General features: G+C 45.1%; 1 protein-coding gene across 2 annotated transcripts in view; it reads right to left on the minus strand.

Moving 5' to 3' along the window:
• Nucleotides 1-1,255: 1,255 nt before the first annotated feature.
• Nucleotides 1,256-14,649, minus strand: part of macf1b (microtubule actin crosslinking factor 1b) — a 35,502-nt gene continuing 22,108 nt past the window's right edge. For both annotated transcript variants that reach the window (XM_055903177.1, XM_055903178.1), the window contains exons 23-40: nucleotides 14,270-14,425; nucleotides 13,867-14,073; nucleotides 13,529-13,648; nucleotides 11,667-11,836; nucleotides 11,191-11,350; nucleotides 10,842-11,036; nucleotides 10,397-10,522; nucleotides 9,605-9,748; nucleotides 8,957-9,145; nucleotides 8,742-8,856; nucleotides 7,592-7,761; nucleotides 7,286-7,448; nucleotides 6,855-7,009; nucleotides 6,642-6,716; nucleotides 6,359-6,476; nucleotides 5,896-6,050; nucleotides 5,325-5,445; nucleotides 1,256-3,735 (exon numbers count right to left, since the gene is read on the minus strand). In XM_055903177.1, coding sequence (XP_055759152.1) covers nucleotides 3,710-3,735; nucleotides 5,325-5,445; nucleotides 5,896-6,050; nucleotides 6,359-6,476; nucleotides 6,642-6,716; nucleotides 6,855-7,009; nucleotides 7,286-7,448; nucleotides 7,592-7,761; nucleotides 8,742-8,856; nucleotides 8,957-9,145; nucleotides 9,605-9,748; nucleotides 10,397-10,522; nucleotides 10,842-11,036; nucleotides 11,191-11,350; nucleotides 11,667-11,836; nucleotides 13,529-13,648; nucleotides 13,867-14,073; nucleotides 14,270-14,425 — 2,565 coding nt within the window. In that variant the 3' untranslated portion in view covers nucleotides 1,256-3,709. The remainder of the gene's footprint in view (nucleotides 3,736-5,324; nucleotides 5,446-5,895; nucleotides 6,051-6,358; nucleotides 6,477-6,641; nucleotides 6,717-6,854; nucleotides 7,010-7,285; nucleotides 7,449-7,591; nucleotides 7,762-8,741; nucleotides 8,857-8,956; nucleotides 9,146-9,604; nucleotides 9,749-10,396; nucleotides 10,523-10,841; nucleotides 11,037-11,190; nucleotides 11,351-11,666; nucleotides 11,837-13,528; nucleotides 13,649-13,866; nucleotides 14,074-14,269; nucleotides 14,426-14,649) is intronic.

The raw sequence follows: 14,649 nt of genomic DNA on the forward strand, positions 1-14,649 counted from the left end.
GATTCATCGGTCCCTTTAAGATTGCCAGGAGAGTCAATCCCGTTACTTTTCGCCTGCACTTACCCAGATCCCTTAAGATCAATTCAACATTTCACATTTCTTTATTAAAACCTGTTGTTTTTTCTCCCCTTATCCCGGCAGGCAGACCTCCCCCTCCGCCCCGTGTCATCGGAGGCCAGTCGGCTTATACCGTCCACCGGATACTGGATTCCCGCCGGGTGCAGCGGTCCTGGCAGTATCTGGTGGACTGGGAAGGCTACGGTCCCGAGGAGCGCTCCTGGGTTCCTGCCAAGGACATACTGGACCCTGACCTCATTCGTCAGTTCAGGGCCCTCCACCCTGAGAAGGCTGGTAGGAACGTCAGGAGCCGTTCCTAGGAGGGGGATTCTGTCAGGTTTTGGCCAGGACTGTTCTGGTTTTTGGTCACTAGATGTCCCCATTGCACCTTTTTTGAACCTTTTGTTTTTTCCTTGCTCTAAATATTGTTTGCACCTGTATGTCGTTCCCTTGTTAGTATTTAAACCCTGTGTGTTCCTCAGTTCTTTGCTCAGTGTTTGTACGTTAGCACCCAGCCCCAGCCCTGCTGTTAACTTTTTCTCTTGTTGGAGTTTCCAGAGGTTCTCTGGTATTGTTCTTGTTTATTTTGGATTAGTCTTTTGAGGTTTGTTTTTTCCCTTGCTGTTCTTACCACTTTGTGGATTTTCTTTGTATTTTGGAAGATATCTATTTTTGTCTCTTGGCTTTTGTTTTGGACGTTGGATTTATATTTTTGCCGGAAGATCTTTCCTTTGATTAAACCACCGTCTCTAGTAATGCTGTGTCTGCCTCATCTTCTGGGTTCTGCCGATTATTAGTGACTTTCTCACACCGGGTCCTGACACCACCTGGGAATGATGTTAGAATTTGTTCTTTCTACACTCTTATTAGGTACAGGAACAAAAGACGTGATCATTTGAGACTAAGGATAGCTTCGTCCTTGATTTGACGTATGTATCGTGACCAGCATCCTTCAGAACCCGGTTTATGCTAGCTGATGCTATCAGGATGTTTACCTGTCTCGAAATGATTTCACAGAGTACTAACATAGAGTATACTATACATACATTATGAGCCTACATGTAACAATTAAATATGAGAACATGGTATTTTGTTTTAAAAAACAATGTTTTGAAGACCGTGTCTTTAAATGGAGCAGTGATGATGTCTCAAGGTGAAAACTAAAGCTAAAAAGTGTGTAATAAAATATAAAAAAATGTTCTTCATTTCATTACAAATGGTTTATTTTACAATGGACTTAAAACATTATTAGTTTCATTCTTCTACAGTGGTCCTAAATTAGACACCAGAACAAGCACTGGATATAGAAATGGACTTGTACAGTACAGAAAGATAGGGGTGCATAGCATTAGAGGAATCTGGCTGTCGTGTTTTTACAGTACATAGAGATTCTGTATTTGCCCAACATTCTCACATTGAAGCGTAAAATGACAATGGAATGAATCAGAACAAAGGAGTTCGAAATTTTGTTTTTTGTTTTTCTTAATCAGAACTGCATAAACCCAAATCTTATTGTGTACACACGTAAAGTACACAATCCACTGCTTTTGTCATGTAAGATTGTACCTTTCTTGGACCAGTCTCAATAAAAACAAAAACCCATACTTAACACATACCCCCACACACACTTGCTAACAGTGGTAACAAACACACAGACTTGCTTACAGTGGTACAATTGACCAGATATACAGTAAACCATAGAGAAGGCAGGCACTATACAAGATTAAGCAGGGACAAGTCCAGATGCCATCAAAAGACAAAATATGGGTACGGTGTCCATTTTAGGACATCGTCAGCCTCAAGCCTCACACCTCATCTGTCTGAGGTAGAGTTGAGGGTGTAGACTTTCACACGCGGGTCACATGATATACAGTTTTCTTTGGGTTTAGAATATTGATATGAATTGTAGCACCGGCACAGTCATGGTGAGCGGCATCAATCCTTTGTCTGATAGTTGTTGTATGCAGAGGTGTAATTGTTTGAGACACACGTGGGGAACGTTTGCTCTAGGTGGGACATTTTGCTTTTATGCCTAGGCTCAAAAGGAGGAAAGAGACATAAATGAAAGTGTTGGTTTGCCTAAAATAGTCCGAATTAAGACAGAATGGAGGAAAGAAAGTCAAGATCTCATTGAGAATTACACGTTTGTATTTTTGGGAGGGCCACACCCTCTGTGAAACCCTATAGAAACCCTATAGAAACACAGTTGTTCATCAGAAATACAATAAACTCCAGTCTATTTCTCTAGTCCTAAACACTGAAACTAAGTGAATTAAACCACAGAAAGGGTCGCCCCCCCACACATACAGAACCGAACCAAAGACAAAATGCATTCCATGGGGAGAAGTGCATGCGTGAAGAACACAACTTGCCCTTCAAATGTCCCGCCATACAAAACCTCCAGTGACTACACAGCGGAAACATAAAAAGTACATCTACAATCTCACAGTAATGTTCCACTTCAACATTGAACCCTAAATTAAATATCAAAAGGCAAAACCAAACCTGAGAAAAATAATCTCAACAAAATAATGACCCATGCACATCTTCATACATGTTTTGACCTTCAAATGTAGCATTTAAAACAATACTTACAGGACGTTAACAAGAAACCTTTAACTGACAGTGTAGCACCAGTTCAGGTTGAAGTTGTAACATGAAACAGCAATGTGGCCCTTCCAGCAGTGTTTCCTTAGTCTGGTCCTAAATCTGTTTGTGCTGGCTTGCAAACTCCTATGGACGTTGTTGGCGAAACATTACAAGCAGATCTGGGACCAGGCTAGTCTTTCCTATTATGTCATGGGAAAAGAATTACAACGGTGAAAGATGATGGAACCATTGGCTCTGTAGGTTTTGGCATCATCTTTCGGACGGTCTGTGTCTTGTTATTAAACACAGGGCCTACTAGCACACCTTCACGTACTTGCAGTTGAGCGCATTTTACAGACCCACTTATTTCAAAGGAGAAATGCAGTACACCCAGTAACATAAAGGAACTAATTATGACGGTCTCTGATGACATCCTGACTTCACATAGCTTAGAAAATGATCACCCAGTTGCTGCTAATACACCTGTTTGTTCTTGTAGAGTTTTGTGATTTAGCGTCAGGCCACACCGTTGCTTGATCGCAGCTTGCCCTGACATCATTATAAGGACGCAGGGTGAAAACAAATGTTGGAGCTCGATTGTAAGCTTTGCCGATAGCCGCCATGCGATTCGTATCCATGCAGACCGTTCCAATATCTTTACCCTCGGATACTGTCATATTCGGAAAACCAGTATCGAAGTTGTATATGGATACAGATGATCGAAATGATGACTATATCAATATAACGACTCAGAGAGGAGAGTAGTGGGTTATGTCCAGGTTTAGGTCAGAGGTCATGTCCAGATCCCTAGCTGACCAATCGGAGGCTCTACAGAGAGCCTGCAAACACAGTGTCCAATAGTGTATCTGGCCCTTTTGTATCACTTCTGAAGGTTGTGGAGTTTGTGACTGAGGCCTTGTTTTGTTGGTCTCTCTCTCTCTCTCTCTCTCTCTCTCTCTCTCTCTCTCGCTCTCGCTCTCTCTCTCTCTCTGGACCCCAAGGCTGTAGTGGAGCTCATCACTGTAGCGTTCACATGATGCGCGTTGTGGACATACCTTCCTCATCATGTGGGTAGTCTTTCAGCTTCCTCTGAAAAATACGCAAAACAAAAGCCATCCTTTTTATTTTTATTTTTTCAACTTTATTTAACCAGGTAGGTCAGTTGAGAACAAGTTCTCATTTACAACTGCGACCTGGCCAAGATAAAGCAAAGCAGTGCGACAAAAACAACAACACAGAGTTACACATAAACAAACGTACAATCAATAACACATAAGAAAATAAAAATAGAAAAATCTATGTACAGTGTGTGCAAATGTAGAAGAGTAAGGAGGTAGGCAATAAATAGGCCATAGAGGCGAAAATAATTACAATTTAGCATTAATACTGGAGTGATAGATGTACAGATGATGATGTGCAAGTAGAGATGGGTGCTATTTGATGGGTGCTATGATGATGTGCAAGTAGTCGGGTGTGCTATTTACAGATGGGCTGTGTACAGGTACAGTGATCGGTAAGCTGCTCTGACACCTGATGCTTAAAGTTAGAGAGGGAGATAAAAGACTCCAGCTTCAAAGATTTTTGCAATTCGTTCCAGTCATTGGCAGTAGAGAACTGGAAGGAAAGGCGGCCAAAGGAAGTGTTGACTTTGGGGATGACCAGTGCAATATACCTGCTGGAGCGCATGCTACGGGTGGGTGTTGCTATGGTGACCAGTGAGCTAAGATAAGGCGGGGCTTTACCAAAGACTTATAGATGACCTGGAGCCAGTGGTTTTGGTGACGGATATGTAGTGAGGGCTAGCCAACGAGAGCATACAGGTCGCAGTGGTGGGTAGTATATGGGTCTTTGGTGATAAAACGGCTGGCACTGTGATAGACTACATCCCGTTTGCTGAGTAGAGTGTTGGGGGCTATTTTGTAAATGACATCGCCAAAGTCAAGGATCGGTAGGTTTAGTCAGTTTTACGAGGGTATGTTTGGCGGCATGAGTGAAGGAGGCTTTGTTGCGAAATGGGAAGCCGATTTGAGATTTAATTTTGGATTGGAGATGCTTAATGTGAGTCTGGAAGGAGAGTTTACAGTCTAACCAGACAGCTAGGTATTTGTAGATGTCCACATATTCCAGGTCAGAACCGTCCAAAGTTGTGATGCTAGTCGGGTAGGAGGGTTCGGGCAGCAATTGGTTGAAGAGCATACACTTAGTTTTACTATCATTAAAAAGCAGTCGGAGGCCACGGAAGGACTGTTTAATGGCATTGAAGCTCATTTGGAGGTTTGTTAGCACAGTGTCCAAAGAAGGGCCAGATGTATACAGAATGGTGTCGTCTGCGTAGAGGTGGATCAGAGAATCACCAGCAGCAAGAGCGACATCTTTGATATATACAGAGAAAAGAGTCGGCCCGAGAATTGAACCCTGTGGCACCCCCATAGAGACTGCCAGAGGTCCGGACAACAGGACCTCCAATTTGACACACTGAACTCTATCTGAGAAGTAGTTGGTGAAACAGGCGAGGCAGTCATTTGAGAAGCCAAGGTTATTGAGTCTGCCGATAAGAATGCGGTAATTGACGGATCCAGATTTGAATCCCCATCTTGTCAGTGGAGGGGATATCATTTGAACTTCACTATCATTGCAAGTCCATTTCCATTCACAGGGGGTTTATTTACTGTACACACCTGATGGTGAAAGAGAATCGTCATCCCCCGCAGTGGAGAACTGTAGATCTGACCCCAGAGCAGCTATGGAGCTCCTGGGCCGGATGCAGCGGTCGCCTGAGAGACTCCTCCGCAGTAAGGCCTGGAACATGGGCTTAGAGATGAGTTAACCATGATACTAGCCATCTCAATGACATGAATAGGTGAGCTTACCTTATTGCTTTGAGGACTATCATACTACTACAAAGTGTTGTTTTTATCTATTCTATTTTACTTAACTAGGCAAGTCAGTTAAGAACAAATTCTTACTTACAATGACGCCCTAGGAACAGCGCCTTGTTCAAGGGCCTTGTTCATGGGTAGAACGACAGATTTTTACCTCGTCAGCTCGGGGATTCGAGCTAGCAACCATTCAGTTACTGGCCCAATACTCTAACCACTTGGCTACCTGCTGCCCCAACAGAGTGTGTTGGTTTGGGTCTAGTACAAAGTTACAGTGGTAAGCTTACCTTGTTGGTTTGTAGGCTTATACACAGGTAGTGATATGACTGTTTCTGGGTCTGGTAGTACACTACGATGGAGGGGATCTTACCTTGCGTGTTAGGGGGCTGCTTGGGGCCGAGGCGCTGCTGTAGAGACTCAGGCTGGAGTTGGACCTGCTGACTGTCAGGGTTTTAGACGAGCCTCCTCTCCGAGAGTTGTCGAACAAGTACTTCTCCTTTATCTTTAGGTTCGTCCGACCTTTCACTGTGAAATAAATAACAGACGTCAATGGTCATTATGAATCTGGCTTCATTTTTGGAGGATGTAGTGGATGCGATGCTAGTGGAAATGGATTGTATTAAAAGCATGGGAAAAGAGCTCTACAGAGTGCTTCTTAGGTCCCCACAGCCGCTGTCCCCATGCTTTCTGGACGTTGCTAAATAACCAGCTAACAAACTTCAAAACGGTTTGGATGAAATGACAACATCCAAGATAAGACGAAAATAAACTAAAATTTAAAAGCTTATTTTTGAGAATTATACGTTCCTACTGCACTTCAAGTCTCCACTAACCTCTACAAGGGTCGTTCTTGACCAGGAATTCATCAAGTGCTGTCCAGCCTCCTCCCACCCGTACCATCAGGGTACTGCGCAGGATACGCACCATCCGCAACTGCTGGGAATCCCCAAACTACAGCAGAGACCAACGAAAAACATAACTGGTTTTAATAGTCTGGCATTACTCAAAGCAGTAACAACCCTATAAACAACGTTTTCCCTGGGTTCAGTTAAACACATGTTCCTTGTTCCAATGACCTACATACAATCAAAAGGGCAAAGGTTAAAAGTCCCTCACCCTGTAGCGGTTGGCACTGATCTGCTCCACCTGGAACCTCTTGGGACAGTTGCACTGAGACACCTGTCGACCCACCTGAGGGAGATACAGGAGTCAGTCAGTCAGACAAGGTGTAATACGGTGTAATATGTAATACGTAATAATACGTTGAACTGTATGCTGTTACACCGTTGAAGATCATGGGCATTAAAACAACTCTGGGAGACATTTCACCTCCTCGTTGATCTGATCTGCATCTAGCGTCCTCCTGTAGGGATCCCGGCTGGGATGGAGGGCACTCACAAACTCATAGTAGTCAATGAAGCCGTCCCCATTCATGTCAAAGATATTGGCCACCGCATTCATCTCCAGGGAGTTGGTGGGGAATTCTAAAAAGGTCATATGTGGATATGTTCATGTGGATTTGTTTAAGTTTTAGACTTTGAATCCATGATGGGAGTTGACATTTCAATAACATTTTAATAACATACGGATCAAAGTTTTCTGCTGATTAAGTAAGGCCATCGTTCTCTCCAGGACATTAGTGCCAAGTAGCAGTTTTATACATACATCAAATCAATAATGAATGAGCGTTGAGTAAATGAACGTAGGGTTTGAGTGACAGATGCTGAGAGGCTGGGAGTGGGGATGGGGGCAAGGCTTACTGGATGCTAGGACGTTGTCGATTAACTCCTTCTTGCTGATTCGTCCGTCCTGGTCCCTGTCGATGTTTCGGAACACATCTAGGATCCGAGACTTGAGGTGGCTGATCCACTGCATGTAGCGCTTGCGCCAGACGTTGAAGTCGAAATTCGCAAATTCCTCCATCTGGTTGTGGAAAATCAGTAATATTAGCGACAAATTACATTAACACTGTACAACGAGTAATTTATGTCCGATTTTGAAGCTATTGAAAGGGAAACAAACTAACTAGCGCTAACACATAGGTGGCCGTATGTTGTGCCAGTCACCTCTTGGAGTCCCTGCTCGTGCTGCTCTAGGCGGCCCTGTCTGGCCAGAGCCAGGAGCCAGAGTTTCTGCCAGTGGCTGACCAGCTGACACAGCTGAGGGGTCTGAGGGTCCAGGTTCTCCAGAGGGAGAGGGACTAGTGTAGGCTGGAGTTTCAGAGTGCTCCTCCTCTCTGGAACAAACACAGAAGATGGATACCTCAATTAGCTTAGTATCTACAAACTTCAAGGAACATTTTACATTAACATATACAAGATTGCATAATGGAGAAGGTACGGTGGGATTCGATATGGTCGGTGATCTGTTTATTAACTCCGGTACGGTCCGGAGGAGAGATGCTGGGTCCCGGTGGAGGACGTATTGGACCCTTCAATGCCGCCGAAGTCAGTCCCTCTCCTTGTTCGGGCGGCGTTCGGCGGTCGACGTCACCGGTCTTCTGGCCATCGCCGCTCCACCTTTCATTTTCCATTTGTTTTGTCTTGTTTTCCTGCACACCTCGTTTACATCTCATCATAATTACTATGTGTATTTAGCCCTCTGTTCCCTCCATGTCTGTGTGGGGTATTGTTTATTGTCAAGGTTGGCACACTTCCGGCTGGTTTGCGCGCAGTCTTGTTTTGTACCCGTGCTTTATGGCAGCCGGTACTTTGTACTTGGGTTTTGTACTTTGTGCTGCCTCACTTGCTGCCTCACTTGTTCTTTGGGCATTTGTTTTGTGACGCGGTTGCGTTCTGTTCTAAATTATTGCCTCAGTAAAGTTCTTTGTCCACTCATCTCTGCTCTCCTGCGCCTGACTTCCATGCACCAGCTACACCCACCGCCGACAGCAGGCCAAAACTCAATCCCATCATAATCTTTCAGGTGGTCTTTTCAAACAGCTCATACACTAGAAGGACATTATCATAATTTTCACAATTTCCCACTATTATTCCAACTTCATAGTGTGGAAATATATATAAAACACAGGACAATTACGTGTTTGACTGCATTGGGCCTTTAATGTAAAAATAGTCCATGTTTGACATAATCCCTCGAAAAATGTGCACGTCAACATTTTAATATGGCTCAGATTAGAGCTGTAAGTAAAACAGTTATTCAACAAAATACAAAGTCCCTAAGCCAAGTGGTTGCTAACCCTAACCCTTCACTTACTTGTCAGTGCCTTGCGGCACGGTGAAGCCTGCTGTTTGGGGATCAGCTTCTGTTTGCAGGACTGTGTGGCATGTTCAACCTCTGGTAGTTTTCGGTTCAGCTCCTCCATGAATACCTGGAGGAAGGAATGGTGAGTTATTATTTGAGTCTTAACAAAAACAATGTTTACAGTCTGTAGAGACGATGGTTTGAGACTGTGTGTTTATGTACTATACCATGTGTTGGACGATGAGTTCCTGGTTGTGTTCTATGCTCTCAGCCGGTGGCTCCTGGTCTCTGAGGTTGAGGGCCTCCTCGGCGGATGAGATCCAGTCCAGTAGGCGCTGTAGCTTCTCCCGCTCAGCCTCCAGAGCAGACAGGCTGGCCTGGATCCTCTGGCCCTGCTGCTGGGCCCAAATCTGCACCTGAATCAGAGAGAGAGAGGGAACACCAGCAAAAAGTCACACCTGAATTATGTGTTGTCTAAAGGGAATCAGCAAAACCACGTAACAGAAAATGACTAACTGCAGACTGACTTGACTGACTGCAGATTGACTGACAGGCTGCCAAAGCAGCAACAAAAACATAAATTATCTTCAAAATGGATCAAACATTCACAGTTTTTTTGTGGGGATGGTCAATGTAAAATAACCTAGTGTAGCAGGCGTAGAAAGACACCTGAGCAGAGTTCCCACTTCAGTTTTTAGGGGAAGCAGAAGTTTGGCTGTAAAATACTGTCTCCCTGAAAACCGGACGTTTTGGTTTTCTGGCGACACCGTAAAGGCTAATTTAAATACCTCCGAGAAATAAGGCTACAACGCTCAAGTCATATCTATTATATTTTTGTCCTACGTAAAGTCCCAAGTAGGTAAGAGTGGACTCACCTCTTCGTAGCGGGTCTTGGTGACGCTGATCCAGGACTTGAGTGTGATGATGGAGTCTGGGTGACAGGAGGACAGGATTTCCTCATTCAGACACCGGATGCTCTCTAGCTCCATCTCCTGGGAGCGCAGGGAAGTGATTGACTCCTGGACACAGGGCATAAACGCAGAGCTCATTACACCCCCTGTCTACTGGGTAATGCCATCAAAATACAAAACTATGAGTAAATACAAAATGATCTGTATCTTGAAAGTCAGTAAAAACTGAAAAGGCAACCACAAGACTGAAACTACCTCCCTCCGGCCATCTGAGGCCATCACCATCTTTCAGTCGAGCCCAACCTCTTCATCATGGCCTACCCTTAACCCCACTATCCTCACACACTCTTCTCAAGCACCCACTATCTTCCACTTACTCACAGACACACAACACCTGCTCGCTCAGTCATGCACTGACACATCACACCTTTTCCCTTCCTTGAGCCCAGACCCGACTCTTTGTTTCGTGTTTTTGTCCTTTTGTTAAGTTCGGCATTGTTTTGTTTTGATTTCAGTTTCTTGTTTTTCATTTATACAATTTTAAAGCAACTTTGAGTTCTTGAAAAGCGCTTTATAAATACCATGAACTATTATTATTATTATTATTATTATTATAATAAAAAGCTAGATAAAGCATCAGGCTTTTATAACTTGTATCTTGCAACCTCTACAAGCCCTGATGTTAATTGTTATTATGCTATTTATACACCTTAATAATGGAGGCTACAGTCATATTAGGCCTAAATGTCTACCTACCTCATGTTGTTTGCGGAAGGCCAGCAGAGCTTCCTCCTCCTCAGGGATGACCCCGTACCTCAGCACCCTCTCTGCCTCCGCCAGATGCTCCAGGAAGGAGTGGACCAACCTGTCAAACTTCTCAGCCTGACAGAGACACACATATGAAAGGACAATGAGATAAGCCATCCTCCATAGAAAGACATAACAAGACATTATAAAGCCTCAAGCATGCTAATAACAAGTCATAAATCATTATACCTGCAGGCTTTAAGTAAAGTGTTCAGAAAGGATAGGCTTTATTGTCCAAGAGGGGGGAATTTATCTTGGACGATTTCTGGGGGCTCATCCGAGATGTGAACGTTGATATACCCTGTCCACACTAGACAATTACATAACATAACACTGAAGATAAGTCAGTGTGATCGTGATCGTAAAATGTGAATGAGACAGTATGGTGAGTTACCTGTTGAAGGGCTGCCTCCAGCCTGGCCTGCTTGGATACGGACAGTTTACACACGTCCTCCCAGCGTGCCTCCAATTCGTCCATTTGCTCCTGCAACCAATGGGCATCAGCAGTGCTGCTCCTGGTCAGGTCCCTCACCGAGCGTTTCAGGGTCCTAATGCACCCGGCTCGCTTCCCCAACTCCTTCTGGAACACCTGAGAAACAAGAGAGTCCAAGAGAATGTCAGCTTGAGAGGAATTTCATACCCTGTATTGCTGTCACAGTTTACAAGCCTTAAGAAAGGCATTTGTACATAGGAAAGCCTCAATATCTTATCGGATCACATACACAGAATGTATAAAAAATGACCTTGTGCTTGTCGATCAGATTGTTGACCATGTCTTTTTCCCCACCGACAGGTACGTCATCAGCCAGCTGTGGCTCTGCTCTGTATAACCAGTCATTCAGGGCTTGAAGGGCGTCTGTGAATCTGCCTGAAAACAGCAGTGCCTCCTCCAGTTTGTGTTGCCTGAGGAAAATTTGATTGGATCATATACTCTGTCAAAGTTGCCATGTTGCCCAAATTGATTCCGATCACAATCCACTCTCTATCCCTACTCTTGACTTTGATGTTTGCAGATCCCTTCAATGTTTGCAAATCTGTAAGGTGGAAGCAAAATTGTGGATAGTCTACAACTATTTGGATTGAACCTATCCTATCCCTTCAGGTCTACAGATATCAAAGGCCTAGGGGAAGAGGTGGGGAGCGAATTGGGACCAGTGTTTTAAATCATTTTAGGTGTGTGGAAATGCTATTTCCCTCATCAGTGCATTGTGTCCCTCACCTTTCCATGGATTTGCCACTGATGGTATCCCATGAGTCCCGGAGCTCAGAGAGCAGGTTCTCCAGGTGCTGTCTGTCCCGGGCGCTCTGAGACCTCTCATGGAGGCCCCGCCCACTCTTTAGAGTGGCCTCGTACATGGGTCGCTTTGAGCGCAGAAGCTTCTGGAAGTCCTAGGAGCACACATACAGAAAAATACAGGAATAAAAGGGATAGTTCAGTGAAATATGTAATTTATGTAAAAACTATGGATTTAAATTATACACTGCTCAAAAAAATAAAGGGAACACTTAAACAACACAGTGTAACTCCAAGTCAATCACACTTCTGTGAAATCAAACTGTCCACTTAGGAAGCAACACTGATTGACAATAAATTGCACATGCTGTTGTGCAAATGGAATAGACAAAAGGTGGAAATTATAGGCAATTAGCAAGACACCCCCAATAAAGGAGTGATTCTGCAGGTGGTGACCACAGACCACTTCTCAGTTCCTATGCTTCCTGGCTGATGTTTTGGTCACTTTTGAATGCTGGCGGTGCTCTCACTCTAGTGGTAACATGAGATGGAGTCTACAACCCACACAAGTGGCTCAGGTAGTGCAGCTCATCCAGGATGGCACATCAATGCGAGCTGTGGCAAGAAGGTTTGCTGTGTCTGTCAGCGTAGTGTCCAGAGCATGGAGGCGCTACCAGGAGACAGGCCAGTACATCAGGAGACGTGGAGGAGGCCGTAGGAGGGCAACAACCCAGCAGCAGGACCGCTACCTCTGCCTTTGTGAAAAGAGTAGCACTGCCAGAGCCCTGCAAAATGACCTCCAGCAGGCCACAAATGTGCATTTGTCAGCATATGGTCTCACAAGGGCTCTGAGGATCTCATCTCGGTACCTAATGGCAGTCAGGCTACCTCTGGCGAGCACATGGAGGGCTGTACGGCCCCACAAAGAAATGCCACCCCACACCATGACTGACCCACCGCCAAACCGGTCATGTTGGAGGATGTTGCAGGCAGCAGAACGTTCTCCACGGCGTCTCCAGACTCTGTCAGGTCTGTCACATGTGCTCATGTGCTCAGTGTGAACCTGCTTTCATCTGTGAAGAGCACAGGGCGCCAATGGCGAATTTGCCAATATTGGTGTTCTCTGGAAAATGCCAAACGTCCTGCACGGCGTTGGGCTGTAAGCACAACCCCCACCTGTGGACATCGGGCCCTCATACCACCCTCATGGAGTCTGTTTCTGGCCGTTTGAGCAGACACATGCACATTTGTGGCCTGCTGGAGGTCATTTTGCAGGGCTCTGGCAGTGCTACTCTTTGCACAAAGGCGGAGGTAGCGGTCCTGCTGCTGGGTTGTTGCCCTCCTACGGCCTCCTCCACGTCTCCTGATGTACTGGCCTGTCTCCTGGTAGCGCCTCCATGCTCTGGACACTACGCTGACAGACACAGCAAACCTTTTTGCCACAGCTCGCATTGATGTGCCATCCTGGATGAGCTGCACTACCTGAGCCACTTGTGTGGGTTGTAGACTCCGTCTCATGTTACCACTAGAGTGAGAGCACCGCCAGCGTTCAAAAGTGACCAAAACATCAGCCAGGAAGCATAGGAACTGAGAAGTGGTCTGTGGTCACCACCTGCAGAATCACTCCTTTATTGGGGGTGTCTTGCTAATTGCCTATAATTTCCACCTTTTGTCTATTCCATTTGCACAACAGCATGTGCAATTTATTGTCAATCAGTGTTGCTTCCTAAGTTGGAGTTACATTGTGTTGTTTAAGTGTTCCCTTTATTTTTTTGAGCAGTGTACATTCCAAGCTAGAAAAATATTCACAAGAGCTATAATTATTTCTATCATTTCTTTAGGCCTACCTTCTGTTCGGTGAGCTGCAGTTTAATTTCCTCGTAGTCCACAGCGATCTCTTTATGTGTGTCCAGCGTCTGCTCCACCTCAGTCATCCAGTCCACTAGGAGGCGCCAAGATTCACTGAACTGAAATATTAGAGTTTAACGCACGCTTGTTATCATGAGAGCCCTTCTAAATTGGACTTTTGAAACTGAGGCATTAACTCTTTGGAGGGTCTTTATGAGTTACTAGATAGAGGATGTTGTAAAAAATGAATACGTGTGGTGGAAAATACAGAATAGTTAATAATGACCAAAAAATATATATATATTTCTGAGAATAACTGATGGTTCTGTATCTCTACCTGTTTTGCATTCTTCTTGACGTCCTCTAGTGTTCGGCCCCTCTCTGTGGCTCGCTGGTGAAGTTTCCTGTAGCGGTCGTGTACGGTCATGATCAGGTTGTGAACCACGTCACAGTCCTCCTTCCTGCTCAACTCGGCCAGCCTGGAGCCTGCACTCTCCACCACTGTCTTCTTCTCACCATAACAGTTCACCTCACTCACCAGAGTCTGGGGGGGGGGGGGGGGGGGGTACACACTATGATTTATCATATACACGCAGACGTAATTTGCGCATGCACACCCACATGCACAAACATACACTGTACTCTCACACACATAGACACACAAATGCATGTGTACACGCATGCTAATACGCACAAACACAAACTCGCATGCAGGCACGGACACACACACACAAACCCACCCGGTGGTCTTGAAGCTGGCCACAGACTGTGTCCAGGACAAAGCTGGGGACAGGCAGGACTCCTATGGCCTCCTCACACTTGGCCATCCTGGTCAGCAGCTCCTGGACATTACAGTGGAACTCCTTCGCCAGGCTCAACCCTTCGGTTAGCTTAGCCTACGAACAGAACAGATACCACACTTTTACTCAGGTCGTTCACAAACATACTGTAGTTAATCATCCTGTCCTTAGGCCCCTCGTCGGTGTCACTTAGCCTGGTCCCAGATCTGGGTTGGAAGTAAACTGACTGAAAAAGGGAGGGACTACCTGAACTTATCCAGTAAGAAATGCTCCTTTTCGTTTTCTGTAGCTAAAACATTGCTGCAGGCCCCAATGAACAC

The sequence above is a fragment of the Salvelinus fontinalis genome, chromosome 38 (genome assembly GCF_029448725.1).
Source record: "Salvelinus fontinalis isolate EN_2023a chromosome 38, ASM2944872v1, whole genome shotgun sequence".
NCBI lineage: Eukaryota > Metazoa > Chordata > Actinopteri > Salmoniformes > Salmonidae > Salvelinus > Salvelinus fontinalis.